The sequence below is a fragment of the Podarcis raffonei genome, chromosome 3, assembly GCF_027172205.1.
Source record: "Podarcis raffonei isolate rPodRaf1 chromosome 3, rPodRaf1.pri, whole genome shotgun sequence".
Lineage (NCBI taxonomy): Eukaryota > Metazoa > Chordata > Lepidosauria > Squamata > Lacertidae > Podarcis > Podarcis raffonei.
Window position 1 is genome coordinate 11,295,926 of NC_070604.1, and position 19,753 is coordinate 11,315,678.

General features: G+C 44.5%; 2 protein-coding genes across 3 annotated transcripts in view; one reads left to right on the plus strand and one right to left on the minus strand.

Annotated features, from left to right (window-relative positions):
• The window catches only part of VPS36 (vacuolar protein sorting 36 homolog), a 28,876-nt gene extending 27,286 nt beyond the window's left edge, over window positions 1-1,590 (minus strand). For both annotated transcript variants that reach the window (XM_053380546.1, XM_053380545.1), the window contains exon 1: window positions 1,456-1,590. In XM_053380546.1, coding sequence (XP_053236521.1) covers window positions 1,456-1,551 — 96 coding nt within the window. In that variant the 5' untranslated portion in view covers window positions 1,552-1,590. The remainder of the gene's footprint in view (window positions 1-1,455) is intronic.
• A 1,208-nt stretch (window positions 1,591-2,798) lies between these two features.
• CKAP2 (cytoskeleton associated protein 2) lies at window positions 2,799-12,299 on the plus strand. Its single transcript, XM_053380549.1, has 8 exons — window positions 2,799-2,922; window positions 4,944-5,001; window positions 6,166-7,001; window positions 7,750-7,963; window positions 9,311-9,478; window positions 9,840-9,906; window positions 10,494-10,842; window positions 11,943-12,299. The coding sequence occupies exons 2-8, from the start codon at window positions 4,990-4,992 to the stop codon at window positions 12,181-12,183; spliced, it is 1,887 nt and encodes a 628-aa protein (XP_053236524.1). The 5' UTR covers window positions 2,799-2,922; window positions 4,944-4,989; the 3' UTR covers window positions 12,184-12,299.
• Window positions 12,300-19,753: the final 7,454 nt, after the last annotated feature.

Sequence of the window (19,753 nt, forward strand, 5' to 3'; positions counted from 1 at the left end):
TCATTGACTTACTTTGCTCTGACACTGTTTCAGTGTGATTTTCTTCATTTATTCTGATTTCAAAGGTGAGATGCTATTACAGCGTAATAATAAAAAGGTAAAGGTACCCCTGCCCGTACGGGCCAGTCTTGACAGACTCTAGGGTTGTGCGCCCATCTCACTCAAGAGGCCGAGGGCCAGCGCTGTCCGGAGACACTTCTGGGTCACGTGGCCAGCGTGACATCGCTGCTCTGGCGAGCCAGAGCCGCACACGGAAACGCCGTTTACCTTCCCGCTAGAAAGCGGTACCTATTTATCTACTTGCACTTAGGGGTGCTTTCAAACTGCTAGGTTGGCAGGCGCTGGGACCGAACAACGGGAGCGCACCCCGCCGCGGGGATTCGAACCGCCGACCTTTCGATCGGCAAGCCCTAGGCGCTGAGGCTTTTACCCACAGCGCCACCCGCGTCCCCTGCAGCGTAATAATACAAGAAAACAAAAAACTCCACATGTGATCTGTGTATGAAGGCTACAGAAAAATCCAGATATTTTAGCAAGCCTAACCTACTTAAGATGCTGGCATGAAAACTTTAAAAAGATGTTGTATTGATAACCTCCGACTCAAAAACAAAGCTGGAATGTAGAGGAAGACACTGAAATGAGTACTGTAATGGGAGAGAGAACCACAATCCACAGCCTTCTTGCAACAAAATTCACTACTGTACCTTGCTTGATGCTTCCTGATACTACAAAGCTCCATTCAATCCACAATTATACTTCTGACTAATTGGAAATAGCTTGCAGATATTTATTGGCTTGGGATTTTATATAAGTTAAGTGACGAATTAATATGTTTAATTTCAAAATGAAAAGATTCAAGTTAAATTTATAAGAACTATGATTTGGAAAGCCGTTAAAAGGATATGCATTGAAATTCAACCAAGGGGAAGCGAGGAAGTCACTTAATGTTAATTTTAATAAGGTTATGATTTATGCTTGTTTACTTGTTTGTCTATAATTTTGTGAAAATCAGTAAAAAAAATTGGAAAAAAACAAAACTATATTTCTGGACACTTTGCCTAGGGATGATCTACAGTTCCAATATCTGCGACAGGTAAGAGAAATCAGCCAAAGCCCCACAGAGTGCTGTCGGGGGTATTTCATTTCACAGGTTCGAACTACCGAGCAAAATACTCCCTGCATGTAGAAAACGGAGCGGAGAGGGGGGGGCGGCAGCAGCAGCAGCCTATCTCCCCCTTGACACCCTAGCTTTCTAGATGCAGAGCGCCTTCCCTCAGCTTTCTGCGGGAGATTTCCTCCTTTTTAAAAATCCTCCTCAGGGCAATAAGGACCTCTAAAGGAGGAAAGCGCCGCCTGCTTCCTCCAGCCTGCGCCCCTGCCTTGCCTGCCTAGCCCAGGCCGGGCTCGGCTCCCAGGCCCGCCCGCCTGCCCCGCGCCCCGGCCGGCTCCCCCGACCTTCTCCTCGCCGTCGTAGAGGCGGACGCCGCGCTGCTGCGTGACCAGGTTCTCGTGGATCTCCAGGAGGCCGGTGGTCCAGCCGAAGCGGTCCATGGCGCTTAGGCCAAGCCCGGCCTCCCTCCCTCGGCAGGCAGGCAGCGCCCTCCGGCACCTCCCCGTTTCGGAAGGGGAGCGGGAGGCGGGGAAATGGGCCAAGCGGCGGCGAGGAGGCCGCCTTGGGGCGGGCGGAGGAGGAGGAGGAGGAGGAGAGGGACCGGCGCGCGCGCACGCGCATCCCGCCTCCGCAATCAATCAAAAGTATTCGCCTCCTCCCAGCCCCGTGACTTAATTAAACCATCTATAACCTATTAAACTGGGCGGGCGGGTTACGTTTGCTTTTGCTCTTGTTTTATTATGGATTTTGTGTTTTCAGAGACTGTTTGTATTTTCCCATTATGATCCATGTATACAAATGTGATAAACAACAGTGACATCCATCTCTTCGCCTGCCCACAGTTCAAAGCAAAGCCTTTTGTTGCCTCAAGTGACCAGATGATTCACTCCAAACACGAAGTCAGGGGATACTGCTGCATTACACTTCTAACTACCTAAGTCTACTACATTTTAATATTTTAGTGTTGTATTTTAATGTTGTTTTTAAGTTGTATTCATTCAACTTTTTATTATTGCTTGTTAACTGCCCTGAGCCCAGCCTTGGCTGGGGAGGGCGGGGTATAAATATTATTATTATTATTATTATTATTATTATTATTATTATTATTATTATTATTATTATTAAAATGAGGCTGCATTTTCAATTATATTTTAACCTGTATTTTAAATTGGTTGTTTTTTTTAATTGTAATTGTAATTGTAATTTTACTGGTCTTAGCCGCCCCTGGCCGGGGAGGGCGGGGTATAAATACAAATTTCTTAATTATTATTATTATTATTATTTAGTCAGATGAAGAGGAAGGGCAGCTCAAGAGACAATTCCATGCACAATGAATGCAATTAACACCAACATTTAAATTACACACATGCATATATGCGCTCTTGGACGAAACAATAATAATAAAAAAATAATTCCCTCCATACACCCAACCCTCCTTTCCTGGGAAGTATTTGCATGCACGCGTTCCCCTCTTCCCACGCTAAGAACCTGAATGGACCGTTGAAAAGTATTCGCCCTTCCCGCTCATGCGCACTTTCCTCGTTTGAAGCAGGAACCGGCCTGGAGCAACAGCTCTCGCCCCAAGTGAGGGGGCGGTGCTGTGGGCGGACTCGGCCGTACCCCAGCAGCCAATAGCACCGCATCTCCCCCTCCCCGCGCGCGTTCATTCTAATTGGACGATTTCAAGCTCTCAGGCCAATCGCGTTCCGGAAGACCGTTTCGCCTCGCGCGTGATTTAAACCGAAGTTGGGAGGCGCCGCGAAGGAGAGTGGCAGTTGCGGAGACGAAGTCCGGTCGAGCTCCTCACGCAGGTGAGCGCGATAACGCAAGCTTATTTAATAAGAATAATAATAATTTTCCCCAGCCGCTCAGGGAGGGGTGGTGATGACGGGTCGTCTGTGGTTCCTCCACAAGCAGATAAAACAGAATTTTACCCTTTGGCCCGGGGCCATGCATTCAGGCAGACCGTTGTCGCTTGGGCGGGTGTTCCCCATATTATAATTATTATAATTATTATTATCATCATCATCAACATTGTTGTTTAGTCGTTTAGTCGTGTCCGACTCTTCGTGACCCCCTGGACCAGAGCACGCCAGGCACTCCCGTCTTCCACTGCCTCCCGCAGTTTGGTCAAACTCATGCTGGCAGCTTCAAGAACACTGTCCAACCATCTCGTCCTCTGTCGTCCCCTTCTCCTTGTGCCCTCCATCTTTCCCAACATCAGGGTCTTTTCCAGGGAGTCTTCTCTTGAGGTGGCCAAAGTCTTGGAGCCTCAGCTTCAAGATCTGTCCTTCCAGGGAGCACTCAGGGCTGATTTCCTTCAGAATGGAGAGGTTTGATCTCCTTGCAGTCCACTGGACTCTCAGGAGTCTCCTCCAGCACCATAATTCAAAAGCATCAATTCTTTGGCGATCAGCCTTCTTTATGGTCCAATTCTCACTTCCATACATCACTACACTATAGCTTTAACTATACGGACCTTTGTTGGCAAGGTGATGCCTCTGCTTTTTAAGATGCTGTCTAGGTTTGTCATTGCTTTTCTCCCAAGAAGCAGGCGTCTTTTAATTTCGTGGCTGCTGTCACCATCTGCAGTGATCATGGAGCCCAAGAAAGTAAAATCTCTCACTGCCTCCATTTCTTCCCCTTCTATTTGCCAGGATTTGATGGGACCAGTGGCCATGATCTTCGTTTTTTTGATGTTGAGCTTCAGATCATATTTTGCGCTCTCCTCTTTCACCCTCATTAAAGGGTTCCTTAATTCCTCCTCACTTTCTGCCATCAAGGTTGTGTCATCTGCATATCTATACCGCCCTTCCTCCGTAGATCTCAGGGCGGTTCACGATGATACGATATCTTTATTGTCATTGTCCCATAAGGAACAATGAAATTGAAAATCTACATAAAACATTCAAAACCCCCTAAAAACTCTGAAACCCTATTTTAAAATACAGTATACTATAGAGACTCCTTATGATGCGTTTAAAACCAGAATTGCATTTGCGTAGAAACTGTTCCTCAGGCAGCTAGTCCTGGTCTTTATAACCCTATACCTTCTTCCAGAAGGCAGAAGCTGAAAGAGATAGTTTCTGGGGTGTGTACTATTCTGTGCTATCTCTGCAGCTTTCTTATGGCACCTGACAGCATAGATTTGATCTAAGGTGGGAAGAGTGCACCCAGTTATTCTCTCTGCAGTCTTTACAACCCTGGACAGCATTGTTTTTTCCCTGGCCGTGCAGCTCCCAAACCACACACACAGACCATAAGTTAATACACTCTCCACAGTACAATGGTAAAATGCCATCAACAGGTCCTCCCCCTCTCCAGCCGTGATTAAACCAACCACCGTTGTATCATCTGCAAACTTAATGATCTTATTACTGGGGTATTTAGGGGCACAGTCAGCTGTATAGAGCGTATATAAATGCAGGCTCAACACGCACCCATGATAAAATCTCTTCGAAAACGCGTCAGTCTCCGGTGCTATGACAGCCAGGATGTGGGGCTCAGACTTGCAAGCTGTCAGGATCTCCTTTGCTTGCCGTGTTCCCATAGCTCCGACCAGCCTCTAAACTGCTGCCCTCCTCTGTGCGGAGGACCCTGCTTTCCCTCTTTAGATCAGTTGGCAGAGGCTCAGCTCCCGTGCTCCACCTAGGCTCATAGAAATGGATGAACGCGATGCTTAGGACAGGACAGTGTACATAGTTTACAGCTATGTCTGAAGTGTGGGTCTGCAGGATAAGGCTTTTTTTCAGTTGTGGTGTCAAAGCTTTGGGAATGCCCTCTTGTTAAGCGATCCTGGTGCTCAGCTCTTGTTTTTTTGGTCCCCTAACAGCTTATCAAGCAAAAGCCGCAGGACAATTTTATTGGTGAAGCAAAAAATGGAAAGTCCAGTAAGTATATGTCTCTTGTATTCATTCACTGGAATTTTGGACTCAAGGTGGATTATACTAGTTTGTAGTTAAAGAAGAGAATGAGGAATCTATTTCTAAAAGACAGACAGCTAAATTTATTTATAAGCCCAGGAATTTCCAGATCATAACTCTAATAATGCATTAGTAGCTTTTATAACTTGTTTTAAAATGTTAACTATAAATTAACTAATAAAAAGTCTAAACCGGCTTTTCTTGCTCGTTACATTTATATTACACACATATCTACATACCCATACATACTGTTTCACAGTTCTTGATTGATTGCTTTACATACAATGAAAATGGGGTGGGGAGCAGTGTTCAAAATTCCCATTGTTCTAAGGGCATTTTGCAACAGGGAATTTCATTAGTGCGAGCAGTTTCTGAGCTCTGTGCCTAAGATTTCAGGTTAAAACTGCAGAGTGGAAGGAAAGGCGGACCTTTTTCTGCCTCCCCACTTCCATCTGCTCTCTGAAGACTGGAGAAGACTTAAGAATATTAGGGGAGTGGGCAGGGGAAAGACTAGACCAGACATGTCCAACAGGTCGACTGCAATCGACAGGTAGATCCCCTGCTGATCGCAGTCGATCGCGGGACTCGCTTGCATTACTTAAAACTGGAATGAATGCCTCCGCTCTGTCGCTTTGGTTCATCCTCCACTGACAATGGGGAGATCCCTGCCAGTATTTTTATATTGGGAGTAGATTGCAGTCTCTTGGGAGTTGGACATGCCTGGACTAGACCATGTGAAAAATGGACATAATATTTTAGTTGCTGTTCATTCATTTTCAGCTTTGTATTCTTGTTGTAAAAAAAAAATGTGCCTAGACATTCCATTGTTGTGCCCATAACCTAGGTTTAAGCTGTCATTTAGCTCCTAGCTTTCATCTGCTTCTAACAACAGAATTAGATCTAGAGATTTTTGTCTGGCATTTCTAATTACCTGGTAGTATTATTCTCTGGAGTATATTACACTATGATAATATAGGAAATAATGGTGTTGAAATAATATCATTTTCCTATTTAAAGAAAAAGTAAAGCAGATATTCTTATAACCATTTTGTTTTTCATGTGGCTATGTGCACTGCCTTTATGTTGGAAAGCGTGGAGAAAAAGGTCTATAATGTTAATTTAATATTTCAGGAAAACAAAGAAAATGCAGTTGGACCTCTATGGACCCAAGTGGATGACATGTTGGAGGAAAACTTAGCTTCTCCAAAAGCTTTAAAGTCTCCTGTCATATTGAAGCAGATTTCTTTGGCTGAAAACTGTAGCCCTCTGGCTAGTACAAAAACAAACTGTAGCCCCCTGGCAGTTGTTTTTGAACCAGCTAAAACGAAAAGCCAGCACATGTCCTTTAACCAGACCTCCTTACTCAAAAGAAATGGAAAAGAGAAAGTGCTGAAAACAGCTGCACCACCCATCTTCGTTCCACCCCTTTCAGAGAAGCGTGCGCTTGGCTCATATTGTGGTAGGATAGTAGAATCTAAAATAAACTCCTTCAGAAGAAAACCAGAACATGAGAATAGGAGGCACACTATGGCTGCTGCTCCTAAATCAGCAGTGAGGACTCAATCCACAAGCAGTATTGCAGACAAAAAGGATGATAGAGTCACCAGCACAGTTAATACTTCTAAGTCTGTTGCTGTTGCCAAACCTGCAGCTGTTCTCTCACTTCAAGCCAGGCCTCCTGTGAAGGTGCCTGTTGGCCAGCCAAAGCCCATTCTGAACCATGAGACAAAAACTATCAATAGAACACCAGTGAATAATGGGGCATCCCAAAGAAATCCTAATCGGAATGGGAAGCTCATCAGTGCTAACAGATCTGTGCACAGAACAAAGAAAAATGCTCCAACGGAAACTGGACTTGGACCACATTTAACGGGACCTGTTTCTGAAGCTCGTGGTGCTGTCTCAGCTTTGAAATCAGCTGACGGCATCAGAAAACGTAATCCAGCGAAACCTGCAAAAGGAATAAGGTAATAGAAAGGTGTGGGGATAACATTGGCTTAGATCTCTGTAAATTTAGGATATGCACAAGTTATTTTGTCCAAAAATAAAACAAGCCAAATTCTTTTGAGGTCAACTTTTTAGGTTTAGGATACTGATACTATACACAGGTGGGGATCCTCTGGCCTGCAGGCCACGCTTGGCCCACATTGGGGTCCAATTTGGCATACCAGTCCATTTTCCTCAAATCAAACCTACCTGTTGTTTACCACCAGTTATTTACCCATGGTTAGGCATTTGGGCAGGGACGCAGGTGGTGCTGTGGGTTAAACCACAGAGCCTAGAACTTGCTGATCAGAAGGACGGCGGTTCGAATCCCCGCGATGGGATGAGCTCCCGTTGCTCGGTCCCTGCTCCTGCCAACCTAGCAGTTCAAAAGCACATCAAAGTGCAAGTAGATAAATAGGTACCGCTCCAGCAGGAAGGTAAACGGCATTTCTGTGCACTGCTCTGGTTCGCCAGAAGCGGCTTAGTCATGCTGGCCACATGACCCGGAAGCTGTACACCGACTCCCTCGGCCAATAAAGCGAGATGAGCACCACAACCCCAGAGTCGGCCACGACTGGACCTAATGATCAGGGGTACTTTTACCTTTAGGCATTTGGGCATCATTGGGTTACATCTGTATTGGGTCTGTTGCATGGCCTATTCCTAATTACATTATGAAGGGGCAAAGCAGAATGTTGATAACTTACTAATATACTGACTCATTTGTAGAACCCGACCGGCTGAACGGCCGCCATTGACAGGGCTAAAGAAGCTGCCACCTCCCGTATCTGTTTATACTCTGCCTGAAAGAGAATCCTTTCATCAAACTATAAAAGAACCAGTTGAATCCTTCTGGTCTGCCCTTGCAGACGAAGATGAACAAGGACTACTGAGTGACAGCGTCAACAAGACCCTTGTGGAATGTCTGCACTTAATTGAGGAGGTGAGGCCTCTGTTAAGCCATAGTCATGAGGAAATAAGCTTTTGTATATGTTCAATACTTTCATTCAGCTCTGTAAGACCATAAAAGGCAAGACCATGTTGGAATTTAAGGGGAAATTGGGTTGATTTGGGAGACATTTTTAACGGATGATTTGTTATACCTCAGTGGTAGAGCGTATGCTTTGCATGCAGAAGGTCCTCCTAGGTTCAGTCATTCTCATATCCAGGTAGTACCGAGAGAGACTGCCACTCTGAAATCCTGGAGCGCTGCTGTCAGTCACTGTAGAGACAATACTGAGCTAGATGGGCCAAAGGTTTGATTTAGTATAAGGCAAGCTTCCACAGGTGGCGCTGTGGGTTAAACCACAGAGCCTAGGACTTGCCGATCAGAAGGTCAGCGGTTCGAATCCCCGCGACGGGGTGAGCTTCTGTTGTTTGGTCCCAGCTCCTGCCAACCTAGCAGTTCGAAAGCACACCAAAGTGCTAGTAGATAAATAGGTACCGCTCCAGCGGGAAGGTAAACGGCGTTTCTGTGCACTGCTCTGGTTCGTCAGAAGCAGCTTAGTCATGCTGCCACATGACCCGGAAGCTGTACGCCAGCTCCCTCAGCCAATAAAGCGAGATGAGCGCCGCAACCCCAGAATTGGTCATGACTGGGCCTAATGGTCAGGGGTCCCTTTACCTTTAAGCTTCCTGTGTTCCTAGGTTCCTTAATGATAAAATCCTGCTGTTTGCAAGAACTTCTCCATTATACATGGGACCAGATGAATTCATGCTGTACAAAATAAAGTCACATTTTCCCCATGAGTTGCTTTCGTTTTGAGGTGATCACACGAGTATGAGGCAGAATATAATCCAAACAGATGGCTCCTGAGGGAAAAAATCTGTTAGATATTTGCTTAGGAGATAAACCCCTTGCAGAACATGGGGAATAATTCATTAGCAGGGATAAAGATGCTATTGCAGGCCTAACTCTCAATTTAAGATGAACAATAAGAGGTGGTCCACATATTTGTTAGTTACTGGTAACGATCTCTAGTTCTGTTGACTGGCCCTCAATCAGCACAAGCTGTATTGCAGAGGACAGAGAGCGTGCTTATTTAGGGTGGGTTGCAACAGACGAGATCTTCCCCAAGTTCTGTGCTAAATACGGGGAGGCATTGGGTCTCTGCTGTACCCTAGGCTTTGAAGACATGGTCCGTAATCTCTGAAAACTTAGACCACAATAAATCTGCTAGTCTATAAAAAGTGCTGCAAGAGTTCAGTGTTCACTGCAACAGATTAACTAGCAACCTCTGGGATTCATATTGCATAAGAATTTTTAAAAAGTAAGCCAATCTATCTTTAGGGTTATCCAGGTGATGACATACATTCCACTTTGGAAAAGCTGACCTTGTCTGTGCCAGATGCAAAGAAATTTGCCAAATACTGGGTATGCCAGATGCGTCTCGAACAGTTTCGCTCCATTGAAAAGGTCCTTGCTATCTATGAAAAGGCAATTCTGGCAGGAGCACAGGTAAGAATTCTTAAATGTTATTGTGTTAGCATTTATATTTAATTAGAGTAATTTTTATGCATTCTGCAGATGAGGCTTTATTTTCTAAAATTCCGTGATTGTGTCCTCTACCACGTAAAAGCTTATATTTATTGACTTTTCATCCAAGGAACTCAAGGTGGTGTACATACTGTAGTATTTTATCCTCACAACAACTCTGTAAAGTAGATAACTCCAAAGTCACCTAGTGAGTTTCATGGCCAAGTGGGAATTTAGTCTTGAGTCTTCCCAGTCTTAGTCCAACGCGAACCGCTACAGCACACTGGCTAATTACAATTGACTTGGGCATGATCTGGTACTAACAAAATCACATTTCTTGTAGCCCAAGGATGAGTTACGGCGTACATTGGCAGATGTTATGAAGAAAACAAAAATCATATCCAAATCTGGTAAGATTAACTATTTTTAATTTAAGATGGTCACACTCCCCAACTCCCAACCTGTTGCCCTTAATTTAATAGTTTTATAACAAAGTAGAAACTTTAACTGGAGATTATCTGCGCCCATTAATTTGAGTGCAATTATGAACGTATTAACTTTTTTCCTCTTTTTCCTTTGTTCCTTAAAGCATCTGGCTCCTAACCTTCTTAGCTGTAACTGTTGCTATTGTTCCACATTCTAAAAGCTGAAATGTATAGTCGGTGAAGATATTTCTGTCCTTGGTTTGCTATACTGTGACTCTGCTTGTTGCCTACATTTTAAAATTACCTTTCTGGAAAGATGGACCATTCTTCATCAGGTTTTATCAAGATACTTATTTTGAATGTATAGTCGCAACTTGTTTGGAAATACAACCATTCATCCTATTTTTGTAACAAAAATGTGCTACAAATTCTACTTCATAGTGAATGTGATTTAACTATCAAAAGATATGGTACTAGTCTACATTGAGTAAGTTAACCCCTGAATTTCATTTTTTTTCACAGGAAAAAGTTCTGGGTCACCTTGACTTATGACAGTGTATTTCTATTTTCAGAGGAATGTGTGGAAAAAGAAATCACTCTAAATCATGAGGCAGAAGTTCACTTAGGTGAAGAGAAGATAGAAAACGCTTTCGAGGAATTAAACGTCAATAACAAGATGGAGTCTGGTAATGAAGTGACTTCTCAAAAAGCAGAGGCTTGTTTGAAGTCTGAACAAGAGAGCATTGCAGTTGAAGAAAAGCACCAAAATAAAGAAGAGAAGCCTACAGTTCTCAGAAATGAAGAGCAGGATAGCGGCAATGCAGAGGGAGAGAGAATACTAGAGTTCCCAACTCCTGAAACTGACAAAGGGGGCTCGTACTTAATTAAGTACAACTTGTCAACTACTCCCTCCTTGATAAGGTAAGCTGCCTCTTCAGGTTTACATTCTCTATCTGGTTTTGAATGTGGGTGGGTCATTATATTTGACACCTTTGTTCAATCTCAAGCTGAATGGAGAACTCAGTAAGTATTTTGGGGGGGGGGGTAATTCTGCAAGGTATGGCTTATTTATTCATTTATTTTGCAAGCCTTTCAAAGGATATCAAAGTAAAGCTTGCAACTGAGAAAGATCATTCCAGTGAACCACAACAAGTCCTAATCTTCTCACCCAGCTCTCCAGTTCAGTTTATATGTTGCCTCTCTGTCACAGCAGACCTGGTGCATCTAACATTGTTGGGCTGCCGGTTTGAGATTAGTGCTGTAGAGAGAATAACTTAATTACCGTATTTTTCACTCTATAGGACGCACCGGACAATAGGACGCACCTTGTTTTAGAGGGGGGAGAACAAGGAAAAAATATTATCCCCCTCTCTGCCCAGTGCCCCTTCAGCGAAGCGGCAGGAGGCGCTGCGCAGAGAGGGGGAGAATTTTCCCCCTCTTGTTTTCCCCCTCCAAAACAAGGTGCTGTTTAAGGTGCGTTCAGCCGCCTTCAGGCGGCTACCTTTGAAGCCTGCAGAGCGAGAGGGATTGGTGCGCACCGACCCCTCTCACTCTCCAGGCTTCAGGTTCTTTTTGACCTGCTCTTTGGAGCTGGCGGGGGGAAGCCCACCACCAGCCCCAAAGAGCAGGTCGGGGAGCAGCAGAAAGGCGCGCAGCGGAGAGGCTGCTGCCATAGTTGCGCATCACCTCTCCAACCGGGAGAGGGTCGCGGGGGGGCTTCTTTAGCCCCGCGCGCGCTCTCCCGGCTGGAGAGGTGGTGCGTGGCTAAAGAGGCTGCTGCAATAGCCGCGTGTCACCTCTCCAGCCGGGAGAGGGTCGCGGGGATATGGCTTCTTCGCTCCATAGGACACACACATATTTCCCCTTCATTTTTGAAGGGGAAAAAGTGCGTCCCATAGAGCGAAAAATACGGTAATATTCAGTGTCAAACTTTATGTCTGCTTGCATTATAACAAGTTGAAATCTTGCAAATATTTTGTATTTATGGCCTACCTCTTTTCCCTCCCTCATTGATCTCCAAGCACAAATAAAAAAATGCAGGGAGACGGTAACCATCCTGCAATCAAGGATCTGAAATTTTTAACTCCTGTGAGACGTTCTAGCCGCATACAAAAGAAGAAGTTGCCAGATATGTTGAAAGACCACAACCCTTGTGTATCTTCACTTGAACAACTTGAAGAATTCGGAGCTGAAGGCATTGGTTTCATCTACAGACACAACAGTGCACTGCGCAAACTCTGTACCCAACAAGGTCAAGAGTGATTATGGCACAATTTTAAGGTTTCTTTGAAATGATCAGAAACAACACGAGCGACATTGCTTTTGATGCAACTAATAATAGCTGTATTGAATAGAAAAGCGTCTCATTGGTGTATAAGGTGTATAACAGTGAGTAATGTTTGGTCATCTATTTGGTTTATGGATGTGACCATCAAAGTGGTTTTCTTTGGTTATGTTTATTAATATGCCTTTAATCTGCACGTGTAAGTTCTAAGAATAAGGTGGTCTTTTGTTGTGTGTGTATTTTTCATTTTCAAATAAACATCTCTGAATCGTGCTCCAGTACAGACATAATGCTCACATTCCTAACCATGGTTAAGAAATGTGAAGCGGGTCTTGAGATGGCACACTCATAACTTCCTCTGGCCTTAACACTAATTCAATTCTAGCAGTAACTACTAACCCTACTATTCAGTATATACAATTTTTTCAATCTCTTGTAAAACTTGTCTCTAAAATTTAGTGCTATCCCTCTAAAAACCTGTTTGTATAACTTTTCCTTAGAACTTTTCCACTGCAGAAGTTTAAAAACATTTTAAATGAATGTTTAAATCTTGGTTTATAGTAACACATGTTTAAAATAAAATAATTTATATCCACTTTTGTGTGATACGTTTCTTCCAGAAAGAATTAAGCTAAGCACTTTATAAGAGAGGAAAACAACAGATTCAAATATCTTGTCCTAAAGCCAACGTAGACTGCAAATATATTTTATACTTCAGTAGATGCTCCATGAGATCTACCTCTACCTAAACAATCAGATTCCTCTCCTAATCCAAAGACACTATGGAGACCTGCCTAAAAAACCTCTTGACTGCTTGGCTTGATTTAATGGGCCTTGGGATTCTCCCAGAAAATAGTGTATTTTAAATCTTCACATATGCAACAAGATAACTTAATGCACCAGGAGATACCGTATTTTTTGCTCTATAAGACTCACTTTTTCCCTCCTAAAAAGTAAGGGGAAATGTGTGTGCATCTTATGGAGCGAATGCAGGCTGCACAGCTATCCCAGAAGCCAGAACAGCAAGAGGGATTGCTGCTTTCACTGCGCAGCGATCCCTCTTGCTGTTCTGGCTTCTGAGATTCAGAATTTTTTTTTTCTTGTTTTCCTCCTCCAAAAACTAGGTGCGTCTTGTGGTCTGGTGCGTCTTATAGAGCGAAAAATACGGTAATTACAAATTCAAACAATTTTTATTTTTTTAAAGTTTCTCTATATCCTTTTGTAGTTCTTACAATTGTTTTTTCAAAACTTAATTCTAAAACTTTCAAAGGTTATTTACACAGTGCCATCCATATGTAGGGTGCTTACAGCCAATAAGATGGTAGTTCCTTGCTCCAAGGGGCTTCATCTAGAAAAAGGATGGAAACAAGGACAGAAAACTGATGAGGATGATGTGAATTTAACAGAAGCAAAATTGGTTCCTTTTTAGAGAGGGTGGACTGGAACTGAAATTCCTTTTAAAATGAACTTTCCAAGCACATCACGTTTTATCTGCAATTGTTGCTGTTTTTTTGTGTTGAATATTGTTATGTACTAAAGTTCTCACCCTGGGCCAGCAGGGGGATACTGTAGATAGTTTTCACTCAGGTCCACAATATGCAAATAAGGGATTGAAAGTGACGTTCAGTGATTGGGTAGTTACAGAAAGTCTTACAGTTGCGTTGTAGTGGAGCTCTATATAAGCAGGCTGGCTGAACCCTTCAGTTCAGTTCTGTTCTGGCCTGTGAATAAGCAAGAGCTGTTTGAAGAATCGCTGTGTCGTCTGTTATGTTCACCCACAACTTAACAAATATATGCTATATGGTAATTTATGGACCTAATAGGTATCTAAAGCCATTTGCACATAACAAAATATGTATTTTATCAAAGCAATTGTCAAAAAGTCCATCCAGAATGTAGGCTATATACAGAAACTATAGTGATCTTTTAGGGAGCAGGCAGGGCCCATGATTTACATCAGGCACTGCCAACAGGTAGATCGTGACATCTACCGACATCTGTGGTAGATCGCCGGCTCCCCTAAGAAAAGCTAAACACTTTGCCTGCACCCCCCAAAACAGGGACTTCCTTCTTAAAAAAAGCTGAACAACTTTGACCTGAACCCCCAAAAAGGCGGTAGATCACTGCCCGTCTTTAACTCTGGTGAGTTGGGAGTTGGTCACCCCTGATTTACATCATAGGAGCCTACACAACACAAACCACTGCTGCTGTATGTAGGTTTTATTTTATTTGTTTTTTATCTTCTATTTTGGAAATGTAAGTCCAGGTTTTTTTCTTTAGTTTTTTTTGGGGGGGCCAAGAGAGTGGGGCCCTAAGCTATAGCTTGTTTAGCTTATATGTAAATCCGGCACTGCCTACCTGTCAAAGTGGCCCACCAGGGTGGGAGAACCCCAAAATTCAGCCTGAGAGGCTGAAGAGGTTCCCCCACTCCTGCCTTAAGCTAATATCACTTTTCAAACCTGACTTTCCAGTGATATATGGTCGCTGGGGTGCATTCTATATGAGCTGTGCACTCTTAAACATCCAGTAAGTACCCTTCCTTATGTTTATTACTTCCAGGAACTGATCCAAGGCCAGTTTCTAAAAATGCAATGTGAGAATTGACCCTTCCCTTAAATCGTCACAAATACTTTTGTGGCTTGATGTAATTGCACTCATGCCATTAATATTGTAGGGACTGTTTATGATATGCTGCAAATAGAGGGTTTTTTTGGGGGGGAATAGAGTTTTCATTTGGGAAGAGGAAGCATTTACAGTGCAAAGCTATCTGTATGTACTCAGATTGTGGTCAATACAGCATACCCACAATATTCATTTTTAGGTTTGCTATCATGCTGTAATAGCCTTGTACTCAGGTCTGCTTAGTGCTCTCACCACGATGATGGTTTCTCTGTCACAGGCTGCTCTCCTAAAAAAGGATGGGGGTGCGGGTTTTTTTTTCTTTAAATGTTTTTGGGGGCCCCAAGCTATAGCTTGTTTTGTTGTTTAGTCGTGTCCAACTCTTCGTGACCCCATGGACCAGAGCATGCCAGGCACTCCTGTCTTCCACTGCCTCGCGCAGTTTGGTCAAACTCATGTTCATAGCTTCGAGAACATTGTCCAACCATCTCGTCCTCTGTTGTCCCCTTCTCCTTGTGCCCTCCATCTTTCCCAACATTAGGGTCTCTTCCAGGGAGTCTTCTCTTCTCATGAGGTGGCCAAAGTATTGGAGCCTCAGCTTCAGGATCTGTCCTTCCAGTGAGCACTCAGGGCTGATTTCCTTAAGGATGGATCGGTTTGATCTTCTTGCAGTCCGTGGGACTCTCAAGAGTCTCCTCCAGCACCAGAATTCAAAAGCATCAATTCTTCGGCGATCAGCCTTCTTTATGGTCCAGCTCTCACTTCCATACATCACTATTGGGAAAACCATAGCTTTAACTATACATGATGTCTCTGCTTTTTAAGATGCTGTCTAGGTTTCTCATTGCTTTTATCCCAAGAAGCAGGCGTCTTTTAATTTCGTGACTGCTGTCACCATCTGCAGCAGTGGCGTGGGGGGTTGCAGGGGGGGCCGGCTGCACTGGGTGCAACATCTGGGGGGGGCGTGCTCGCACTTGAGTGCTAAAATCCATGGGTTAGGGGGCGCAAATTACTTGCCTTGCCCCGGGTGCTGACAACCCACGCTACGCCACTGATCTGCAGTGAGTTATTCAAGCCCCTTCGCCACGGCAAGGCAGTGATCCATGAAGGGGACAGCTTGTTTAGCTTTGAATTCTGGTGCTGGAGGAGACTCTTGAGAGTTCCACGGACTGCAAGAAGATCAAACGTATCCATTCTTAAGGAAATCAGCCCTGAGTGTTCATCACCTCCTGGGCCATCACCTCCTGGCAAATAGAAGGGGAAGAGATGGAGGCAATGAGAGATTTCACTTTCTTGGGCTCCATGATCACTGCAGATGGTGACAGCAGTCACGAAATGAAAAGACGCTTGCTTCTTGGGAGAAAAGCAATGACAAACCTAGAAAGCATCTTAAAAAGCAGAGACATCACCTTGCCAACAAAGTTCCGTATAGTTAAAGCTATGGTTTTCCCAGTAGTGATGTATGGAAGTGAGAGCTGGACCATAAAGAAGGCTGATCGCCAAAGAATTGATGCTTTTGAATTATGGACTGCAAGAAGATCATGGACTGCAAGAAGATCAAACGTATCCATTCTTAAGGAAATCAGCCCTGAGTGCTCACTGGAAGGACAGATCGTGAAGCTGAGGCTCCAATACTTTGGCCACCTCATGAGAGGAGAAGACTCCCTGGAAAAGACCCTGATGTTGGGAAAGATGGAGGGCACAAGGAAAAGGGGACGACGGAGGACGAGATGGTTGGACAGTGTTCTCGAAGCTACCAGCATGAGATTGATCAAACTGTGGGAGGCAGTGGAAGACAGGAGTGCCTGGCGTGCTCTGGTCCATGGGGTCACGAAGAGTTGGACACGACTAAATGACTAAAGAACAACAATAATTCTACCCATGTTTTACATTTTAGATGACAGAATAAGAGGCCTGAATTTATTCGAGTGCAACACTTATAAACAATATATAAACTAAAGTTTTACTCTCTTGGAGAGAAAACTACACCTGACTAAAGCAGTTCTGTGATCTTAAGAGCTATACCATTATATCCCAGCTCAATTATTGCACGAGTGTTGCTGCTGGTCATTCCCCCAAGCTGGCGAGGCTAATTCGACAACGACAAGAAACCAAGCTTTTAGCGTCACCAGCCCAGTTCAACAGAGATTCAGCAGGCCTCTTCTGTTTCGATTTTTAAATGCCTGCTGAAAACTTTCTGATTCCGTCGGCTTATGCAGGCAATTAAGAATACATACTACCACAGTAGTTAACTGATTTTATCTTTTTATATGCTTTTTATTTTATGGCTTTATGTAGTTGTTCTGAACCACTTTGATATGTTGTTTATTAATTAGTGTTATATAAATATTTCTATAAATACATAATTAAAATACCTCTTGATCCTACTTCTTACTTACAGCCCCAGCAGAATGGGGCCACCACCTCAAAAGCACAACTCGTAAACTAGAGCCCTATTCAGTAACAAACACACATCTGCTCAATAGTTTTGATGCCACCGTGTCCCCAAGGGGAAGGAAGATGCATATTCTGGTCCATGCTCTGGCGTGCTCTGGTCCATGGGTCACGAAGAGGCGGACACGACTAAACCACAACAAATCCAGCACTGCCTAGGGATGCTGCGCCTAGGGGGAGGGAAGGAAAAGCTCCGCCCGCCCTGCCCTTTGGCCGAGCGGAGCCGCGCCCTGCCGGAGGAGGGTGGGCGGCACGGGACCTTCCTCCTCTTCGCAGCCCAAGCCGGGCGGGCAAAGGGCTTGCGGAGCCCCGGTAGGTGAAGGCGCTCGCGGGTCGGGGGCGTGAGGAGCCTCGTTGCAACGCCTCCGGTTGCAAAAATCCACATTTACCCCGAGGAACCGGTGCGGGGAGCGCGGCGTTGCTTTGCCCGCCCTCCTCCCTCTGCAACGGGGATGCGGGAAGAGGCGCGCTCGGCGTTGCTCCTCCTTTGTCCGCGCCGCTTCTTGCTTTTCTCCCTCCCCAAAGCGGAACAGGACGTTGGCCAAACTCAAGCCAGCACAGCAACAAAGCCGTTGCATGAGATCCGGAGGGCTGTGAGAGTCGTGTCTTGTGCGCAACGTCCGAACAGACAGACACGCGGAACATAGTTTTTACACGGGAGGCTCCCAAGGGGCGGCGACAAACCCTTCCACCCAAATAGCCCCCTTTCTCCAATCCCCACATATACTGTACTGTACATTATTTTCCTTCGGAAATCTAATATATGGGACAAAACTTGTGATCTTTAAAAAAAAAATAGTTTAAAATATTCATACATATTTTCAGGGCTGAAACTAGGCTTTTTGTCACCCGGTCAAAGACCCACTTTGGCGCGCACACACAATGCGTGTTAGCATACATGCACATACATACATACACAAATACACAGTTCAACACATTTATTCGTGAAGGGCATAAACAGTAGGCGATATTTTATTTGAACACAAAGGAATCCTAAGAATTATGGTGACTATGACCAAAAGGAAAATGAGCATCCCTTCTAGTAAAAGCAAATGGTTTGTAAAAGTAGGGCTTCCATGTGCAGCAGTTGCCCATCTGAGGTTGGGTTTTGAATTGGATTTATTTGTTCACAGGATCATTAAAAGACTGCATTTCCATAAGATCGGTCAAGACCCTCTGGTTTCCTTTTAAAATGAATTTATTTATTTTTTGGTCTCTCTGAGGCTTTCTGCCACCCACCCATCCTCTTGGTTCTGTGCAAACCCTTTCAAGGAGTTTTGATGTGTAACTTTACTCCTGAGTAAGCTTCAACAAGAGCTGCTTTCAGTTTTATTTTTGTTTGATTGCTAATTTTAGGAAATGATAATTTTGTAGTCATTTTGGGTTCCATGTAAGGTGAAGAAATGTTTTTTGAGAGTCGAAAGTGCCCTTCCATTACAATCCTAATGCAGCCAGGCTGACCAGTGCTTGCCAGGGAACTGCCTCTGGCAGGAAAAATACTCACACCCCCTTACTTTCCTGTGTGTAGATCATGAGTAGGCAAACTAAGGCCTGGGGGCCGAATCCGGCCCAATTGCCTTCTAAATCCGGCCTGCGGACGGTCCGGGAATCAGCATGTTTTTACATGAGTAGAATGTGTCCTTTTATTTAAACTACATCTCTGGGCTATTTGTGGGGCATAGGAATTTGTTCATTACCTACCCCCCCCCCCCAAATATATAGTCTGGCCCCCCACAAGGTCTGAGGGATGGTGGACCAGCCCCCTGCTGAAAAAGTTTGCTGACCCCTGGTGTAGATCATGTAAAGTAAAATGAATCAACCTTAGCTTTTAAACACATTCAAAGTTCTAAAGGGATCATAGAATTGTAGAGTTGGAAGGGACCCCACGGATCATCCAGAATAGCTCCTATTGCCAGCTTTTAACTGAATCCGTTATTGTCAGTAGAGTCATACCTCAGGATAAATACACTTCAGGATAAGTATTTTTGGGTTGCGCTCCACTGCAACCCGGAAGTAACGGAGCGCGTTACCTTCGGGTTTCGCCGCTCGCACATGCGCAGATGGTCAAAATGACATCATGCGCGGAAACGGCGAAATGCGACCCGTGCAGACGCGCAGTCGCGTCTTACGTTCTGTTCAGGATGTGAACGGGGCTCCAGAACGGATCCCGTTCGCATCCTGAGGTACCACTGCATACAAATAGTCAGATAATGCAAAACCTTTCATTAGGCAGAGTGAAAAAGTAGTTAAATCTCAGCTTCCTATAGCCAAGATAGGTTAGAAGTACAGGCAACTCCCCATTTACGCGGGGGTTACGTTCCGAGGCATTGCACGTTTAAGTGAAATCGCGTCTATTTGGAACACCATTGAAAAAGCGTGCAAACGCCACAATCACTGTGCAGACTTCCTTGCTCAAACTCCCACTCTCCACTGGCCTCAAAGGTTTGTGCAAGGGCTCCTGGGATTGCATTTGCA

What these genes read in the sequence shown, in the direction of transcription:
- CKAP2 (XM_053380549.1), top strand. An exon ending in AAACCTGCAAAAGGAATAAG is followed by an intron (nt 7,002 to 7,749) that starts GTAATAGAAAGG and finishes ACTCATTTGTAG; the next exon opens with AACCCGACCGGCTGAACGGC. An exon ending in ACTACTCCCTCCTTGATAAG is followed by an intron (nt 10,843 to 11,942) that starts GTAAGCTGCCTC and finishes TTGATCTCCAAG; the next exon opens with CACAAATAAAAAAATGCAGG.